The sequence below is a fragment of the Sesamum indicum genome, linkage group LG13, assembly GCF_026168435.1.
Source record: "Sesamum indicum cultivar Baizhima isolate 11 linkage group LG13, ASM2616843v1, whole genome shotgun sequence".
Classification (NCBI taxonomy): Eukaryota; Viridiplantae; Streptophyta; class Magnoliopsida; order Lamiales; family Pedaliaceae; genus Sesamum; species Sesamum indicum.
This window is the reverse complement of record NC_142669.1, coordinates 15,825,404-15,847,236: the sequence shown is the minus strand read 5'-3', so window position 1 is coordinate 15,847,236 and position 21,833 is coordinate 15,825,404. Positions and strand designations below refer to the sequence as shown.

Here is a 21,833-nt window from a genome sequence, read left to right as displayed (position 1 = left end):
GATAAAGAAAAGAGAATTATTTGTTGTTACTGATAAATTAGTAAAGAGAATGGTGTATGCCTTGGTTGATTTAGTTATCAAGTTATTAATATTATGAATTGGATTATTTATTCTATTAATTTGAATAAATTGTGATGTTATATATACTATTTTTGAACATTAAAAAGTGATACTATGATTGGATATTAAATTTGTATAATGTTTAAAATAAATAAAGTCACATCGTGCGTGTAAATTTTAATTTATAAGTATAAAGTTATCAAAAGAAAAATATGATTTTAAATATTTTTGTTGCCCCTGCTTTTCTTCACATTTAAATTACAGAAGTTAAAAAAAAAAATTTGAATATTCAATTTTGGGTACCCAACTTTATCAAATTTATATCGGATAAAAAAAAGGAAAAAATATTATTTTAGTCCGCTAAGTATGCCTCATTTTAATTTTAGTCTGATAACTATGTTTATTTTTTATTTAGGTTCAGTAACTTACGAAATTGCTTACTTTTAGTCCTCTGACAGATTTTTAGATAATTTTACCCCTATGCAACTTTTGAAAGGCAGTTTTAGTCCATATGCACTCATAAGGGTAAAATTGTCCCAAAATCTGCCAGATGACTAAAAGTAAGCAATTTTGTAAGTTACTGGACCTAAACAAAAATGGACATAATTGTCGAACTAAAATTAAAATTAGGCATACTTAGCGGACTAAAATAATACTTTTCCCTAAAAAAAATATACTATCTAGTAATATCGAATGTCTGACCCAAAAAACTCAAACCCAAAACCCGACTCACGACCACCCTCAGGGTGCTTGCAGTTTGCTAAATTAATCAAAATTTAAAATTCAGTACGTGCCAAAATTTATTAAAACAAAAAAAAAAAATCCAGTTCCATATTTGATTTACATGTATTTATTTTTTAGAAATTGGCATTTCATTTGGTTTGATTTTTAGTTTTGGTTTCCAAAACGTATCGAATATCAAAACATTATTTTTATATTTAATTTTACATGCATATTATTATATCTAGTAATTATTCTTTGTACCATTTTTTGTTTACTTATCAAAAATTAAAAAAAATGTAATTATTGTTTTTAATATTTAATTTTAAAATAATTTTTTTTGAATAAAAAATTCTGTTTATCATAATACGCATCGAAATACAAAAAAAAAAAAAATCAATTATTACTAAAATCAAATCAATTCATTCAAATTCAGTATTCAATATAATACTTTAACGTACTAAAATTTTGTCGGATTCAATTCGATTTTACCAAACAAATACCCTTGATTCTGGAATTTTTTGATCTTGAAAAATCTTTATCTTATATTAGATCATACTACAAACTTCACTTGGCAAACGATACAAATATACAGATCTTAAAATCGACAAAATATTATATACATATAAATAATGAAAAAACATTTAATTAATTTATATTTTATGAGTATATATTGGTAGAAAAAAATAGTATAGAATCCTTAAAAGTCTTAAGAAAAACATTCAAAATTCTTAATTTAATTTCTTGAACACTTCCCAATACCTTAAAATATCTAAAAAAACAGCACTAGAAATATTTGCAAAAACAAGTAACACAAGTACGACGTCTTCCAAACACGTTAATGCTGCAAAAACGAAGACAGCTACGACGAGCAGCATCCATCTAGATCCAGCCTTCTGTTTGTGATGAGTGATGATATGAATAAATGAGAAAGAATCCAATAATGCCCCAAGATCAGAAGGGGGGACACTGACACAACATCCTGGATTTTGGGCAGAGAATTTTGCCTTTTATCACTGGAATTGAAGGCCAGGACAAGCAACCCAGCCCCCACTACCTAGCTGGATTGGTCTAGCCTGGCAACTACAATACTTCACATGCCCAATTACTCATAACTCTCGCACTACAGTGTGTCCCGCATTTCTGTGGGGATTTTCTAACACATTTTACTGATATACATACTAGAGTTAATTACATATAACTTTTTTTTAAAAATGTAAAATTACATTCTTTTTCAAAATTTTTTAAAATTGTAGTTATACTTTCTTTGAAAATTCTCCGTTTATATCCGACCCCCTTTTCGTTAGGATTTGAATGAAAAATACCGACTTTAGCAAAATAAATTATATAAATTTTCACTTTTGCCCATTATTTAAATATTTTTGTATTTATAAAAAGATAAATATAGTATTTATATATGGAGTGAGATTAATATTTTTACGTTTTCTTCCTTATAAGTACAAAATTATTACACAAGAATATTAAATAAGAGGTAAAATTTAAAATTTATGTAAACAACGAATTTCGGAGATGTAAGGATAATTTTAGAACTTTTTTGGGGAAAATGTGTAATTTTGAACTTTTAAAGACAGTGTAAGTATAATTAACCCTATATATTTTGCATGGAACTGATACGGGAATCCTTCTAAGAATTACTGAATTTGAATTACAATATCAAATTGGGGATAATTTCAATTTTGATACATTAAGTTGGTGACTAAATCATTTTTAGTATCTCATATTTCAAACTCATTAATTCTAGTCCCCAAGTTTTCCTAAAACTAGTATATGTGTCCCATTTGCACTAATTTTAAATTTAAAAAACTAATTACTATTTTAAAAAAATGTATCAAATAGATAATAAAAATATAAAAAAATTAAGAGAAATCATCTAAAAAAATGAGAGAACAAAAAAGGATGTAGAAATTGAGAAGAGAGAGAAAAATTAATATTAATAAAATAATTAAAAAAAATTGACGGAGCACAAAAAAAGTGAGACATCAAAAAGGTGCTTTCATTTAATAATAAGGTATAAATGATCGAAACTAACAGAGAGACCACACATACGATAGGCAAAAGACGAACATGGATAACCAAACTGATTCAATGGCTAACTTAGGTGGCCAAAGCTGAAATCATCCCACGTTAGTAATGACATTTTATTATGTCTTTACCACTATTTTTTTTGTCTTCAAACGGCCTCTTGTTAGTTTAGACTACCAACTAACGGAGATGACTGACTTTGATCATTTTAAAAAATCTTGGTGATGAAGTCGGAATATTGGATACCAAAATTGGAATTATCACTATACGAAATTATGGTATAACACAACTATCACTACCGGAAATATGACATGTTCCCATTGCTTATTATCATGACAAAAAGTAAAAAATAATGACGAATAGTAATTAAGCACTGTTGCTGAACAATTATTGATTGTTGTTTTAATTTAAAAGACGAGGCCAAAATATTAAACATAACTAAGAGCCATTGCAAATATTTTAGGCATAGCTGAGAACCATGTCATGTTTTAACAAGAGTTATGGTCATGACAAATGTTGATTAGTCGTCGTTTGTAACTTGAGTTTTCGTATCAATTTATTGTTATGGGTGGTGGATAATATTGATTTACCATAATTTTTTAATTATACTTTTTACACTGTAGGGAAATAAATTATAACCTCTTTGTAATGGCTAATTATCAAAGTTAAAAATAAAAAATTGAGGTGAATACTAATTGGCCACAACGACACAATGATCATTAGTCGTTGTTTTCCATACGAGGTAAAAAATTAGCTACAATTGAAAATAATGGCAAATATTTTGATCATAGTTAAAAACCATGATAAATATTTTGAATATATATGAAAATTGTGATAAATATTTGATTAACCATAATTAAGACTAAGTTTTCGTATTATTTTTACTTGATAGTGGTATAAATTTATAATCATAATTTTTAAATTATAATTATTTATAATGTAAGGAATAATTCAATTCAGTATGTGTAATTCTAAAATCAAAATTATCTTTATCCAGACCAAAATTTTTATATAATTTATGTTAATTACTTATATAAATTAAAGAAAATAATTTTCATGTGCATTAGTTAGTTTGATCTTTCCCACCATGATTTGTCGTTAGGTTATGACTTATGAGTCCACACTCACCTTAGACTCGATTCTTTTAATATTTCTTTTTATATATTTATATAAAGTATATTTATACGTACATGAAAAAGGTTCGTGTATTTTATTCATACTTCTGTATAATACTATAAACATAATACTTTTATAAACTAAATAATAATTTAAAATAGTTTGTTAAGTTGTAAAGTATACATAAGTATAACATATATTTGAAAGTTATATTATTTAAGAGTAAAAAATATGCCCATTTAAATTTATAAAATATAAATTAATTTTTTAATAATATTTTTAACTGTTTTAACAATTCTAACTGGGCTCCACCGAGTCTGTGTCTGGTTTTCGATCCAAAAAAATATTAACAGATCGAGTCCCAAAATTTGACAAACTCGACCCGTTGTCATCCCAATCTGCAATCAGTACTAATAAAATAAATACTAGTAAATGTTGGTACTATTGGTAATAAATTGGTTGTTCAGGAATTGGCACCTCTCTATATTATTCATTTTATTTCACAAAGAATTGATTAGCTTTTTTTATTATAATTTATGTTTCATCTTATATTATATTTAATATATACACACCACGTGTATAAAGATGACGTGTGATTTAATTATTTCACATTTATAAACTTAAAAAATAACAATAAATAATTCATAAATTTTCAAAACCAATAAGAAATATATTTTTATCCTTATTTGCCTTATAGAAACTCGTTTATTTATGACTGGGGCATATTCATTATTATTCACCTAAAACAACAGACCAACTTTTCAGGCCCACACAAAGAAATTCCCAGTATTGCACTATAAGGATAAACATTGGATGCCTTTCTCCACCACCGCATGCAAATCCTAGCAAGTACAAACCCCATCTCCTCCACCACCGCTCCGCTCCGATCTACAGCCCTTCACCTCCGCCGGAAAATGGGCGGCGACATCTTTCACCGCCGGCCATCCTACCTCTCCGGATGCATGTCCCCCTCGTGCGTGCCGGTGCACGAAGAGTACTCCCGCATCCACATAAACTCCGGCCAGGGCCATCGCAGCCGGAGGCTGCGGAAGCTCCTCCGTAAGATAGTGAATGAGAGCAGAATCTTTTACGGGGCGCCCAAACCCTTGACGTTCCAGTACGATGCCGTTAGCTACTCCCAGAACTTCGACGACGGATGCCATAGAGATGACGAGTACCCACGGTGTCCATTGCCCAAAACAAGTTGCACATAAATAAGTGAATTTCTAGTTCAGTAATTTTCCTTTTTTTTTTAATTTTTTTTTCTTTTTGGGTATAATCTAACGGTTTGGATCACTTCTTAAATCCATGGGAATATGCAATAGATATATGATTTTGTATTTTAATTAATTATATATAATTTTAGTCATGCAATGAACAGATCTGCAAAGTCTATTATATATATCACTAGCTATGTTGCTAAATCAATTTTCCTAATAACAAAATAGCATATTATTAGTCTCTCCTTATACATTCTTGTGGTTTTCCAAAGATTTGCCGTTCGTTCACTTTTTAGAATTTGTAGGGGGAAAAAAAAAGTAATTTAGTACCGTAATTTGTTGGTTGTAGTATTTTTTGTTGTGGGTGAATTGATCCTCACAATTTGGTCACATAATTTTACAATTTTGGGATTTTCATCCTTTTCTTGGTCAATTTGATCGGCGAATTGCATTTGACTTGCATTCAATTCAATTAAATTCTGATTTTAGTTTTGCAGCTTGAAAAATTGATACTTTTTATCCTGTAATAATTGAATTATAGGATTAAAATTGCAATTTAATTGAATAATGTGCAAGTCAATACAAATTTTAAAATTGTTAAAATTATAAAATTTCCTGATTAAATTATGAATGTTAATTTTGTATAGGATAAGATACGTCACTCCCTCTAAATTACAGGATTAAAATTAGAATTTTCTCAAAATTGTAATGTTGTTATGTTAAAGTTGTATTTTAAAAAATAATTGCTATTAAACCATGACGACAATTTTATTTTAAAAATAGAGAGTTTAATATTTGCTTGGAATTTTTTAATTCACAATTACCCCATTTTGTTTTACCGACATATAAATATTTGTCCTTTTAACGTTATTGATCGAATTTGCATACGAGATAGAGGTAGGTTTCAGCTATTACACTGCATATACAGTTACAATGTATAGCAAGGGCGGAAAATCCTCCCACGATCATAATTCATAAATAGAAGAAGTGAGTGAAAGTAGCTTTTTTTCTTCGATTATGTCTGCTATCCGATAGCATCATGATGATGATGATATTCTAACTTTCGGTTTGTACTGTAGTTCTTAAATTCTGCGGCTATGTTCGGTGTCATTTTTATTTAGATTTGGGTTATGTCCGGAACACTAGAGGGTGATTCGTTAAATTTCTAAGTTTTTTAAAATATTTTATAAAATGTTAAGTTTATAATTTTGTTAAAAATATTTTATAAAATATTTGAGAGCTTATAAATTTTAAATATTTATTTGATTAATTTTTGTTTAAAGAACTTATGAGATTTCGAAATAAAATATTTTGGTTCTTATAAATTCTTTAAAAAAGAAATTAACTTTTATAATTTTTTTTATAAAATTTTATAAGTTATATAAAATTAATATGTTAAAGGATAAAAATATTCTCATTCATACACTTGCACGCTCCTTCTCTCACACACATCCACGCATGCTCTCCTCACTCTCTCTCTCTCTCTCTCACACACACATACACACACAAAAACACACACTCTTTCTCTCTCTAGTTAAATGTTTTCTTTGCTATTTAATTATTTTAATATTTAAAAAGAGAAAATACTTCACTATTTAATAATAAATTATTATAGTATAAAAAAATAAGATTGATATTGATATTAAATTTACTGAAAAATATAAATTCAAAATATTATAAATTGTACCATTTGAAATAATCATTACATTAATAAAGAAAATAACACTTATATATTTATATCAATATTCAACTAGCATGAATGTACATATATATTATTTTTATTCGAACTAAAAAATTTTATTCGGTATTCTTGGTGCACCAAATTTTGGTTCGACTCGGTATGATTTGTACCAAACGCGTGTTGAAAGAAAAATTTGTAATGTTGTGTTGTGGGTGGAACCACTGCTTTAAAAGTGAAAAATCAGATGTATTTATAAGTTTTATATTCTTTAGTCTTTTAATAGAAGCATAATGAATATGTCCAAGTCTACCATGCAAAATACTAACAGATCAACTATATAAGCAGAATTCAAAGAGTTTTTATTAGAAAAGGTAGAAATGGTGTTTAGGACAAACAGTCCATCAGAGAGTTACCCTTTTCCTATAAAATCACCACCTGTGGTGATTATTACCCTATCAGACTTCCAATGCTATCTTTAGTCCAACTTTATTAAGGAGACCATCAGAAATAAATTTCTACGAAGCGAGGCGACATATAATACATCATAATGCTAGAGTTTTTTCCAAAAGTAAGTTAAAAAAAATCTTTTCTTTACCTAATACTCCAGTAGTGGCTGCGTTGCCCATGAAGACGCATTCACCGTCTGATGCCGCATTAAATTCTTAAAACAGTTCTTTATTTGGAGCAGAAATGCTTGGAGGCCCTTGTGTCCAAAATTCGCCCTGTTTTATTTTCCTCCAAGTTCACCTCCGCACACACAACAACAATTATCTCTTCATTTTCGGCAAGATTGAGTTGAGGAGTGGTTTGAAAATTTTGCTTTTGGTTTGATTTCTGTTGGTCTTTCTTCCCACATTTGGTCGTTTCCTTTAAGTGAACTTGTTCTTTTGAAAAATCTTTCGATCGTTTCCTTTAAGTGATTTATGTTGCACGTCTTTTTTTAATTTCTTGTCCTTGTATTGAAATTTGTCCTTAGAAGATTTAGAAGGTTCAACACTTTCAAAAGCCAAGATAAAGGGGAGATCAATAGAAGCAAGAATAAAGTTGTTTTCGAAACCAATATGGGACAAAGCCTAAATAAAATAAAGGAACTATTGACATTCCCTACAACGCGCAACCTTAAACTAAATTATATTTTTTCGCTATTTTCTTAATATTCTTTTTCATTTTCTAAATCTCTGTTTTCTGAAATATTATTAAAAGTTCCTAATATTTTACCATACTTTTATATGTTTTAATGGGTAATTTTCATTTTCATCCCTATATTTATCAATCAATTGCCAAGATGATCCTAATACTTTTTCAATTTTTGCAATGTCATCCTTCCTGCGACATTCCTGCCACATTTACTTTCAAATTTAGGACACTTATTAATAATTAATCAATTTATAGGAGAAAAAGAATCCTAATAGTTGATGTTTAACTAATTATCTTTATAGTTAGATCACCATAAGGGAAGTCAAAGGGGGTGCAGAGGGTCATTTTGAATATACAGTATTTTCAAAGCCCCAAGATGCAAAATTCCTAGACCAAAAAATCCACCAAATGTTATCTATACACATCGAGCATACTACATATTATTAGTTTATATTATGTTTCCCTTCAGTTTTTTCCCTTGACAATAATTTTTTGTTTTTTCTATTTAACTCTCCCAAATTAACTATGTTTGGTTTTATTTTGAAGCTATCTTTGAAATCTGGCAAAACATATCCAATATTATCATAGTTTCGTGTTTTTTTTATCTCATTTGGCATAAATACATATATATATACACATACACACACATATGTAAATATATATAAAAGATACATAATTTTATAATGAATTGATAATGAATAGTAACTTTTGTTACCCAAAACGCAACATTAAACATAAAACACTTATATATATATACATACATATATATAAATATATATATAAAAGAGATATGATTTGATAATGAATAGTAATTTTTGCTTCTCAAAACACAACATCAAACAGACAATACTTATTTTAAATTATCTTAAAAAATAAATCCAAACATACACAGTATCTCTAATACATATTTATTTATCTTTATTTCTCTCTCTCTCTCTCCACAAAATTCAACAAAACACTCAAAAAATGAATTCAAACACTATAAATGTTTTTGTACCTATGCTTGTTTCTGTCTGGTAGCATATTTATTCTTCAAATTTGAGTTTATATTAATTAATTAATGCATTAAGTTCCAGGTCAAGCCAAATATTTTACATTAATTTGCATCTGATTACAATTAATCTAAATGTGGAGTCCCCTAAATTAGAGATTTTGCATAATACAAATTTGAGGCAAATAAACCATTTCTTTTATGGTAATTAATAAGTACAGTTGCAATACTAGATTTATGTTTCAAAGGCAGTTCAATTCCCAGCAACGTACGTACACTGGAGAAACCCCTCTTTATGCAGCTGCCTGATCTCGGCAGGTAATCCACTCCATGCATGCTTGCTAGCTCTTTATTGCAGCTGGGATCCAACCCTATATCATTAGCTGCTAATGTACAAGAATTGACTGCCGTTTTTACCCTTACCTGTAAAAGTTATAAATTATATCACTTAAGACAACATTGATGAAGCTTATTGTATTTTTTAGTTATGTAATTATAGTCATTTGTCCCTTTAGAATTATAATTTATTAGGATTGTAAAACGGTAATTCGCCCTTTTTCACTTTTGTGATTTTAGAACAAAATGGCTAGAATTTTCAGGGTTGGTCAGAATTATGATGTCACTTCTCGACAAATTTCAAGAAATTCTTGCCAAATTTGTCTTAAAATCGAGAAATTTAAAAATGTTAATAACCAATTTACAACCTAATTAAACAAGTTATAGGTACAAAAAAATGTATAATTATATGACAAACCTAAATTGTACCTTGATCGTAGTAGGACACACTGTTAATTCCATTTTATTCGTATGTGAAAATATTTATAGGCAAGAAAATTAATTCCATTAACATAAAAAGACCACAATAATGTGACTCCGATCATGCACGCACTCTTAAAAAAAGAAGCTCATTGCTTTCGGCTCTTGTTAGGGAGTCATGTTATCCTTTTATCTATTAATATTTTCACAGTCGGCTTGTTGCAGTTTACCTTGATTCTGTAGCTGTTTCTGCAGTTTCAGAATTTTGTGGCGCAGGCGGGCTAAGTTGAAGCTGTATCGGTCCATGCACGTCTCTGCTAACAGTGAAACCGTAATTAGCAGCAAATCCAGTTCCATTTGCTGCACTTACATCCCTTGCACCATAAGCCTGTTGCATAAAGAGTTCAGTATTAATTAATAGTCAGAATTCGGTGATCTATGGTCAAATAAAACTGATAACGGTAATTAATATTCGCTATACTTTTATGTATAACCAAAACATTTGACATTAATGTTGTGAGCTTTAGCTAATGTTTTGGCTTTTTTTTCTGGCAGAAACAAAGACGAATATATAAAACCGTTGCACAACTGTAGTTAATTAGTATTCGTCATAATTTTTAATTTTAACTATGTAATTAACCATAACGAAAGTCATAGTTCTTTTAGTATTAATTATATAGTACGTACCTTTCTGTACAATTCCATGTTTTCTTGTTCGATGAGTTTTACCTTCTTGTACAGCTCAACGTTCTCTTGGTGGATGAAATTCCCCTGAAATGATGAACCCAATGGAGCAATAAATATTTTTGTATTTGAGTAATTATATATGTTTTGTGTAGATTCGTCATGCTTATAATTTGATGCGCATTGGAAATACTATACCTTTCTACTGAGTTCTTGAATCTCCTCAGAAAACATCTGGTCCTGCCAAGCCATAATCAGGTCATGTTTAGAGAGGAATTCAAATCGCCACACGACAAACGTATTTCTATGTGGTCCGAAAATGAATTACGCCTAAATATTAGCATAATTTCTAGTTCTTGTCGGGGAGCAAATTGTTGTGAATTGCGTATAAGGGTCAGACTCTATACTCCAACAGACATGACAGCTACAGAAATTGCTGACCTTTTTCTTGCGCACGCCGCGCAGGCTCATCTCCAGTTGGTTTTCTAATCTCTGTAAGTCTTTGACACTCAACCCATAGAGTTCTTCTCCCATCAATTGCCTGTCTCAAACTGAGTGTTAGACATACGTCGATTCTAAGACGAGGAGAGAAATTATTAAATATATCTCAGCAAATGTGCAATGGAATCTAAAGAATCGAAGTAAGGAATTTACTCTTTCTCGTAATTGCATGATATATGATATAGACAAAAATTACAATTTTTAATCATGGACGTTAAGGGAGTGGCGACCGTCGTCCTGTTAAGTAATGCATTAGTAATTTCAGTCCTAAAAATTATAATTTTGTGGCAATTTTAATCATTCCAACAAAAATGCACCAGAAATCCGCTAAAGTAATTGAGAATTTTATGAAAACTAGAATTTTTTCTTACGTGAGATTTTCTGAAAACGTTGTTAGGTAGATGAAAGAAAAACGGAATAAGTTAACCTAAGCCACCTTCGCATCCAATTGACAAAAAAATCCTAATTCCCATAAAACTCTCAGTTGCTCTGGCAGTTTTTCGATGAATTTTTCTTGAAAAGGCTAAAATTGCCGCAAAATTATAAACTGTAATATTAAAACTGCTATTGCATTATTTACAGGATGATTGTTCCCACCCCCAACATGCAGGACTAAAACTGCAATTTTACCTATACGGTGCATGCAATACCTGCTAGTGATTAGTTGAAGGATTAATTCGCATACATATGTAAATTTACTTTCTTCAATAGCAACTGATCTATAACCCGAGCATTTCAGTAGTCTCTGTGAGACATATATACACAAAAATCTTGTAACATATATATATATATATATATATATATATACACGATTGATTTCTTAGTGACAGGTTTCATTTTGATTGTAATAATGTATGTATATAAACAAGAGGTTACCGATGATTTTCTTGCAAATCCTGTAATTGTTGCCTTAAAGTTGCTGCCTCCCTTTGCCAAAACTAGAACATATAATTCAACAGATTATTAAGCATAGGGTATGTATAGAGTCCTCGCATTGTGACAGGAGTAAAGAGCAAAAGATTAAACAAAAAACCTAATTACTACAATGCTTGATATTCGATCAGTTTAAGAAACAACCTCAGAGTTTGCGCTCTTTTGCCGGATCGGTTGGGTCAAAACATAACCGAGCCTTATATTTTCGATACACATGCATATTATTAGTCTCGTCGAACTCAATTCTCTTCATTTTTCTGTGAGAACATAATGCTAGACATCAATGAGGTGTTTCCTTTGATTTTGTTTCAGATTTCAATTCTGACATAACATTCCAAATGTAGCTGTTTGATCAAGACAAACGAACTATCTTCGAATGGAATTATGCTGAACACAACATATGATTTCTCAAAACATGCATCCTATTTATCACTAGAACTGAAAAATTGCAGTACTCTTGCTACAAATATGGATACGAGGAAGAAGTGAAGAAAATGGCTCGGAGCAATATTCATGCTTGTGTTCTTTCCTGCATAATTCCATTAAAAAATAGTTCGTTCCCCTTGAAAATAGCTGGATTTTGGAATATTATGAGAAATTCACTTACTTCTATTTTCTTTATTTTTCTTCCTTTCTTTTTTACTCTTCAAGTTTATTATTACTGTAAGCTATATTTATATATTTTACAATAAATGTCTTTCGAATTACTGACGGAATTCTTATTAATGGTCTCATAACTTACAAAAAAAACACACTTATCGCCATTTCATCAAATTTGTTAATATTTTTTGACGGAAAAGGAATGTAATAAGCACGTGGCTGTAATCCACAAGGCCCAAGAGTTGATAGTTCGTGCTTATCGTGTGATATTTTCTATCAAAATACTAACGAAATTTGACGAAATGACTAAAAGTAAAAAATTTTGTAACTTATGAGACGGTTAATGAGATTCTGTAACCAATAGGACGAAAAGTATATTAATACTAAAATATAGGATGAAAATGCAATTTTCCTATACAATGGACAAAATGATATGTTACTCTTGCTGTTATGGATTAATTTTAAAAGTGTATATTAATTCAAGAAGAAAAATGATCCAAATACCAAGCCCCATGTTTAGGATTTTTGGTACTTTTTTTTCATTAATTGATGATTTGCTGTCCTTTCATTACATCAATTGGACTTTCCACATCTCTAACAGTCCAGATCGGATTTGATCAGTCGAAATTCAAGTAAATCAGACAGTAAATATAAAATATACTTGTTTCGTAATGATTGATTACAATTAAAAGAGAGTAATCAATATTCCCGAAACAAATATTATTGTAGTTACTGTATGATCAATTGGATTATGTTAAATCAAGTTTGCAGTGAAATTGCACTTTAGTGTTATAGAATATATAGTGGATTTAACACTTTTAATCCTCTACTTTATGAAATTTTCAACATAATAACAAAATTGAAAAACTCGACACATTTAGTGTAGTGATGTATGGGATTTTCAAAATAATCTCAAAATTGAGAAAACTTGACACATTAGTCCTTTGCTTTATGCTCTGAATGTGTTCAATTTTTTCAATTTTGGAATCATTTTAAAAATATCATAAAGTACAAGACTAAATGTGTCAAGTTTTTCTGATTTTAGGATCATTTTAAAAATTATGCAAAGCAGAGGATAAAAGCGTTAGACCTCCTATCCATAAGACTAAAAGTGTAATTTTTTTCCCACATTTGGACAATTTAAAGAAGAGCAAGATATCCTAATCCAACTTCAAAGTTCTTGAATCTGTGTCATTTGGGAATAAGGCTGCGGGAATGTAGTTAAAAAAATTTCTGTATGGCTACTCCACAGACAACATAAATTAACACGAACTGCTGGAACACCATGCACGATGATAAATTTGAATGGGCTGATGAAATCATATATACCTTTACCTCGGACCCTGGATTCAGCAGTTGATGATGTTCCTCTTTTGTTTTACTGTAACGCTCAATCACTGATTTCATGCTGAAGCAGTTGAACAAAAATAACCCAAAAATTATTATTAAATTTTTTTAAAAGTCAGGTTATATATCAAAATCCTGAAAAAACATGAGGGAGGTATATATATATCATATCATTTTTTGGCAGCAATTGGCAGTCACTAAGTTATAGTAAAATCAAAATCCTCATTTCATGTACTTCACACTTTACAGCAAGATGGCGAAAGATTGTGACGATACAGAATTAGAGACGAGCACGGTTTAAAAACTAAGGTAAATTAACGTCACCATCCATGATCAAATAAATCAGTGCACAAACTTAAATTTTGGTTGTGGTAAAAACCATAGACCAAAATATTTAACACGGTTCTTAGTTATGGTCAAAATATTTACAGTGATTTTTAGCTATGGCTAATTTTTCAGTCTTATCTGCTGCAACAACGGCTAATACAAGAATTGTGAAACTGTACATAATCACTATTTAATAACAATTTTTATTTTTTATGGCTATCAGGTGGAGTTGAACTAATATTAACTTAGGGTAGTGAAACAAGATGATCATGCATGAGATTTGTAAAGGAGAAGTTCCATGCTGGCGGCCAAACATGGAACAATGTTCAAGAGGAAAGCATCCCACTGATGGTAGTAAGCATCAGCACAAACAGCTTGAGATGGACATGGACGAGAATGGGAGCCATCATAAACAATGTGGTGGACAATAAAATTTGGGTACTTGCCGGGGGAAAATAAAAATTCCAAATTAAAAAGGTCATGTGCCAGTTTCCTGCAAATATAGTAGTTTACGGCGACATATAGACTTAATGTGCTAAAGTTTTATAATTATAGTACTCAATTGCAAATTTTGTAGACTTAATGTGCTACAATTTTATAATTATAGTACTCAATTGCAAATTTAAAATCGGAGAGGATCGAAAGTGTCACCCGCTATAATTACAGGACCTAAAACATATTTTCTTATTTAATGGTTCTTTTTGTTTTTTTTTAATTATTGAGCAAAATACTGTCATGGGATAATTATACTAAACATATTGAAGTTTTAAGGGTATTCTCAGCAGGAATTGAAAACGAATTAGTAACAATATATGAGGACCAAAAATGTAATTATCCCTACTCTCATACATTAAGATTTTAAAACTTGCAGGGGGTTAAGTATAGTATATCTTTGTTAGAATGGAGTCAATAACTGCAATACATTTAAAGCTAAGGCAATATGGTAATAAGAAGCATGACTATGAAAATTTCTAAGACAGCAATAATCTTAAGAGGTTGTTCTATTACTGTCCTAGCATGATCTTTTCCAGTGGCGTACGTATGTCATAAATTGATGAATAAGGTGAAAATATTCATCTACGTAAAAGACATAATAACTATACACGAAGACAAATAATTTGCAAATATACTAAAGAGAGACGCCATCGATAATAAGATCTATGAAATCCACTCAGCAGTTTAAACATTAATCTAATAACTATTTTACCAAAAAAATTGCATTTTTTGTCCCATATATAACTTAATTCTAATACATTTTTAGTCTCACTACTTGAGGAATTTTTGAAAATAATCACATAAGTCGCAAGATGGTTCACCAGCCTAATTTTCTTAGAAAATTGATGGAAAAAATCACGTGTCAGTCATATTTGATATCTTTTGTATTATAAAATTGCTACGTGATTTGCACTTGATTTTTTTCATTAATTTTGAAATAAAAATTGGTATGGATCAGAATTTTTAAGTTATGAGACTGTTTTCGACAATCTCATAAGCAATGTGATTAAATATATATCGTGCCTAATTTATGAGACCAAATAAATGTAATTTTCCCACTAATTTACCATTCTATATGAACTGTAGTCCAGTTTAGTTGTGCCATTTGCTGATAAAAATGTAATATTTGTAACAATGTATATATACAATCATTTTACAACTCCTTTGATGTCCATCTGCCCATTTTCAAAATCTTAAAACTGATTCAATAAAAAAGATTTGAAAATTAAATTCAGCCAAAATTACATTTTAGTCACATACGATAAGAGGTTCAACACTTTTAAGTCTCTACTTTATTATACTTTAGAAATAATCCCAAAATTGGAGAAATTATACACATTTAGTCCTATGCTTTATAAAATTTATAATATGGTCTAAAAAATTGACACATTAGTCCTATGTCAAGTTTCTGTCAAAAAATAAACGGCAAGGACGCGCGCAATGAGCTTGTCTGTTACCCGTGTTGTTAGTTTGGCTACTCATACAACTATAGATACACACATTGCACGTGTCCTCGCTGTCTATTTTTTTACGAAAATTTGAACATGGGACTAATATATGTCAAGTTTACCCAATTTTGAGATCATTTTGAAAATCTCGTAAAGTATATATATATAAAGTATTGAGTTTTTTCAATTTCAGGACAATTTGAAAAATTTTATTAAAGTAAATGACTGAAAGTATGAACCCCTATTCTATGGGACTAAATGTGTAATTTCAGGTTAAATTCCAAGATGTAAACACATTATATATATATAATTCAGGTAAGAAGATGACCTTTGCTTGTTTAGGATAATGAAATTCTATTAGTACTATATTACAAAGACATCCTTTCAACTATATAAATATATTAAATTTACCGATCCAAAAGTAATAAACATTACGAAGATATCAGGCATGAATGATTCTTTAGTAAATTTATTATTTAAACCCTGTTGTTTTATATTCTTAGATTCAAAGGTTAAATAGTCATTTTACAACTCGATCTTAATTGCGTTTTACTAACATACCATTTTCTTAGTGTGTGCAAAATTGAAAATTAGCATTATTTGTTGTGTATATTTTTACTTTAGTCCCTCATCTTACCACTTATGAATGTAAAGGTTATTAAGTCTTCTATAATTTCTTTTGGAGTTTGCGGCACGATACATGCCCAATTGCTCAAGATATTATCGTTTATTTTTTGTCTTGAAAATGTTTTGCTAGTGAAAGGAAGTCTTGGAACTTTTAAACCGTTCAAATTCTTCGTTTGCAATCAATGTGAAGGTGAGACGCTTGCTTTCAATTTGAAAGCTCCGACTTATGACAAAGCTTAATTGTATCTATAGCTTATATGGCTTGTAAACGGTGGATGTTACATAATGCATATGATATATGTGGTAAATGTATAAAAAGAGATTCAATGAATATATACAAACATTTTACTATTACCATATACTCATGTACGTAACAAAAGGCTGTTTCATTATTTCCTTTTTCTAGTTTCTTAAATTCTTTACCTATAATACAAAATTATTCACACGCACAAACACTTATACCTACTTGTTTCTTTTTAATTGTTTTTCAAAATATTTGTTTTTCACTATTCGATCCGAAGTTAGTGACGGTTTGTTGGCTGTTCAATCTTCTCTCTCTATATACATAGGTTATTTTAAATTAAAAACTTTATTTTTATATATAATTTCAAACAAAATAAAGTTTGTCGTAAATTATCGTAAGTTGACCGTTAAATTTATACCTAAAATCACATTAATCCGATTTCCTTATTAATTTTCTCACCATATATACTCCTAACGGTTTATATGTTATTGATTTCAGTTCTTGGATCAGCTTTCTAGGGAGAAATTCGTTGAAATTTGATCGTGTGACTTGACAGTTACATTTTCAGGGACAATTATGTCAATATTATACACACTTTCAAAAATATTTTTATATAGAAAAGATCATTTTCTATTTTTAAAAAGTATATATATAATGACATTTTTACCCTAAAAATATAACAAGTCAGATTATCAAATTTCGATGAATTTTCACTGAACAGTTGACCTAGAGATCGGCTAGAATGAAAACAAAATACAAAATTTAAAACTGATAAGGTGAGGAATAAACAAAATACGATCCAACCTCACCGAAAACTCATTCATAGAAAAATTTCACGAAGTCACTATATATAACCTTCAAGAAATGGATGCTCAAAGATTTGAGACGATACACGGTTAGATTGAAAGAGTATTAAAACTTCGTTTGTGTCTAACAACTTTCTAACTTTGAATTGGTTCTACAACATTGGTCATTGCTCTAAGTGGTATGTTGAACTTAAGAAGTTTCTATGCCTCGATTTGAGTGTATGACGTACGTAGAACATGATATTAGCGGTAACAAATATATTCTTCTTCTCTAATAATGTAAACTTTTATAATATATTTGTTATTCTATCATACGAAATGAACAAATATATATACATTCTTATGTATCCTTCTATTCTATTCGTGCGTTTCTTCATAAGGTTAACTCGAGAGAGTATTAACATAGTCTACAACGATTTTTGGAAAACATCATTAACTCTTACTCGATGGTATTGATCATGAATATGTAATTTTATGATTTTTCTTTGCGAGCATATATATATATATACATATATCATACTGTATATGATTAACTCCTATATCCTTTAGAATGTATGGCGATATATACAATAAGTATACATGTATCACAGTTTCCTTCATATATTTGAGTAATTTTATGACATTTGTTGGTAGTTAGGATTGTTTATTACAATTTGCTGTCTGGTTAATGTTATATTCCATGTCAGAGATGTAACTCAAGTGTACAATTAAAATGTTTACTTTTACACACACTTATATATATATATACACACACATACATATAGGTCTAGCAGATTGAAAATTCAAATATTAATAGAAATAGACAATCCAAAAAGACAATATATTTGTAGTACAAAAACCTATATATGACAGGTTCTTTTTGTCTGTTAAGAACTCATTGGAGTACTAGTAATTACATAAGATAGATGTAGAATATGCCGAAGCCCTATGGGAAACTGTGAATGTATATACTTCTTATGTACCCTGTGAACGTATATTTCTATACTTACATATATATATATATATATGGAACTCCAACACTTACAGTTCTCTGCCAGTTTCACAGTGCTTTTCAACTCATAAACTTTTGATAGCAAAGCCTCTGAGAACTAATACTCAACCAAATTTTTTGAAGGCGTAGAAACAACAAATTCTCTTGTAAGATAATATATATAAGAGACATGAAAAAAACAAATCTACGAAGGAAAGAAAATGGATCATGGGATTTATCAAAAGTTTTAGGTTTTCTTAAAGTATATACATACATTCTTGTATAATTGGAATTACATCGACCTTCCCTACCAATATATGTAACTAAAAAATTCAAAATTTAAAATCATATGTAAATAAACTAAAGGTTCATTGCTATATATTTTGCAGTAGTTTACTTAATAGGAATGTCATTATTATATGGTTGATTCATGAAATTAAATCATGTAAATTCTAATAGTATATATGTACATTAAAGTAGTTTGAGGATATATAGGATGTAATAAACATTATTAACAAAAAAGAAAAAGGAAGAAATATTCAAATCTCATCGCAACTACTGTTCTTTCTCAGGAAAATCAAAGCAGAAAAATAGGGTATCAAGCATTTTCGGGGCAGCATTATTGATCTACAACTAGCTCATAAGCAGCTTCTTTAACATGTGATTTCAATTATTTAAAAAATAAATAAAAATATACAGATAACAAAATTATTCGAACCTGGTGTTTGAAAATTCATAGAGCTTTCCGGTGCTGGAAAATATGATTACTCCAACTTCTGCATCACAAAGAATCGCGAGCTCCTTAGCCTTCTTCAGAAGCCCACTTCTCCTCTTGGAGAACGTCACTTGCCTGCTCGTCGAGTTATCGATCCTCTTGATTGCAATCTTCCCCCTCCCCATCACGTCTATGATCAAGACAAATTTCTAGGGTTTCTCCTGCAAAAGTGGAGAAAATCACTTAGGAATGAAGGGCAAGAAAAGAAAAAAAAAATAAAAAAAAAAAAAGATTACCTTTTTCTTGAGCTCAGAAAAAAAGTCTGCAATTCAACAAATGTGAGAGAATTTAACTCTTGGGAGATGATAGAGAAGGTTGATATCAAAGTCAAGCTCTTTTTATAGGCAAATGAATTGTTTATGAGGCATTTGCCATCAAAAGTTTGGATACCAGAAAACATTATTTTTTAGAAAGTGGGGTCCTGAACTAAATTATTCAAGAGCTCGAGGACTAAAATGTCATTCTTAGCACTCAAAAAGTATGATGGTTTTTTTTTTTTTTTTCAATTGCGCCGTCGCCTTATGGGTCTTCGACACGTGGAGAGTCGTGCTTTCTTTTTTTTCCTTAGTATTTTCCTTAAGGGGAAATAATATTTTCCCTTTTGAGTAATAACATTAAAACCTTAAAAACTGACAATGAAAATTTTGGACAGACACTAAGTTCAGCGTTTTTTGGCTAATTTAATTTTGGCATTTTCACGTGAATCAAAGTCCATCTGGGAAAGGTTGTAAGAGATAGGGTTTTGTTTCCAATTCTTTTTTTTTTTTTTACAGAAAGAAAAAATAATAATAATTTATTTAATGTTGGCACGCCTTTGTCTCGAGCTTCACCAAATTAATGACAATCCGTACTGCTAAGCAAAATTTAATGTGATTGCTCAGTTTTCTGCCTTCTCAAAATTAATTACTAAATCAAACAAAAAACATCGACTATAATTAAGATTCCATGTTCTAAAACAAACTTTGAAGCTCTCGGGCACTGTCAGAAATAGAAGTTTTTTTTTTCAATAGAAACTGCGATTTTATATTGCATTAATTTCAATAAATTAATAAATTAACGTGAGATAAATATGTATGCATCATAGTAAATTTATGGTAAATCAATACTATTTACTACGATCAAATAAAATTAATCTGAAACCTAATTCTTGATTACAGTTAATTAACATTTGTCATGGTTTTAATTTATGATCAAAATATTTGTCATGATTTTAGCTATAGTTAATATTTTGGCGTCACTTGCAAGAACAACAGCTAATAATCGCTGCATATTCATACTTAATCAGTATTCATCACGTTATTTTTGAATCCTAATAATTAACTATAACAAACAGATCATATTACTTCCGGTATCTATATGTATATATATGACGTCAAAATTCATTGATTTATAATACAAGCAGATGTTAGAAGTGTAGAGATGTTCCGACAATAACTCTCAGTAATCAAATTAGATGTCATATATATCATGTGGGTAAACAAAGTCTTCATAAATGTGATGGACAATTCTTATATATAGCTAAATTCATAGTACAAAATATGACTGCAATAAAGAAAAGGCTTATGTTCTTATATTTCTATATTTAACACACACTAAAAAAAAATTATTATTGACTACAATATTAATGATTGGCTAAAGCTAATGGTAAATTACTATAATTAACAATAGTTAAATAAAATCAATGTAAAAAACTAGCTTTTCTATCATGAAAAAATTATTTGTGACAACTAAAAGTTGTGGCAAAAATATTTGCCACGGCTTTTAGCCATGACAAATATTTTAGCTACCGTAGAAAAAATCACGGCCAATAACCCTTGTGCGACTGTAGTCAATAACTATTTGCTACGACTATTTATTGGTAACCATGACAATTAGCCATGACGGAATGATATATTTCTTGTAGTGACGCTAGAATAAATGTAATTTTTTGTTATAGTCAGTTGCCTTTGTCAAAAATAATAATACTTGCAAATGCTAATTAATCATGGATGCACAACGGCTTTTAACCATTGTTTTACAAGCGATGTCAAAACATTAGCCATAGCTACAACCCATGGCAAATGTTTTGGTCATAGTTAATTATGTGATAAATATTGATTAATCGTGGTAAAAATTTAAACGTCTGTATTTATTTTGTTTGATCGTGATAAGTTGTATTGATATATTATGATTTTTAAGCTGTGGATATTTATAATATAAGAAATGACCTGACTTTTTTAGTGATACTTAACTTATATCACGGATTCTAATTATAATACTTAAAACATTATTATGGTACGGAAAAGCTTAATTTACAGGGAGAAGAAGTTACAAAATTCATTTGATTTAATAAGTTGTCCTTGGATGCATGCT

The 21,833-nt window shown here is 29.6% G+C and overlaps 1 protein-coding gene across 2 annotated transcripts; it reads right to left on the bottom strand.

The window, feature by feature from the left end:
- Positions 1-9,020: 9,020 nt before the first annotated feature.
- On the bottom strand, positions 9,021-19,838 carry LOC105158549 (MADS-box transcription factor 23). Of its 2 annotated transcripts, none has more exons than XM_011075332.3 (9): positions 19,718-19,838; positions 19,425-19,642; positions 13,772-13,850; positions 11,786-11,847; positions 10,850-10,949; positions 10,607-10,648; positions 10,412-10,495; positions 9,955-10,112; positions 9,021-9,391 (listed from the first exon to the last, which is right to left on the bottom strand). In XM_011075332.3, exons 2-9 carry the CDS (start codon positions 19,604-19,606, stop codon positions 9,388-9,390), a joined length of 711 nt encoding a protein of 236 aa, XP_011073634.1. In that variant the 5' UTR covers positions 19,607-19,642; positions 19,718-19,838; the 3' UTR covers positions 9,021-9,387. The 2 variants fall into 2 exon arrangements, with proteins under 2 accessions (XP_011073634.1, XP_020548071.1); XM_020692412.2 differs by having other exon boundaries at positions 13,778-13,850.
- Positions 19,839-21,833: the final 1,995 nt, after the last annotated feature.

Bases quoted from the DNA above. Each gene is read 5' to 3' on its own strand.
- LOC105158549 (XM_011075332.3), bottom strand. From the start codon at position 19,606: ATGGGGAGGGGGAAGATTGCAATCAAGAGGATCGATAACTCGACGAGC. The intron at 13,851-19,424 runs GTTCGAATAATT...CAACTGCTTCAG, and splicing joins TATGAATTTTCAAACACCAG to CATGAAATCAGTGATTGAGC. The intron at 10,113-10,411 runs GTACGTACTATA...TTTATGCAACAG, and splicing joins ACATGGAATTGTACAGAAAG to GCTTATGGTGCAAGGGATGT.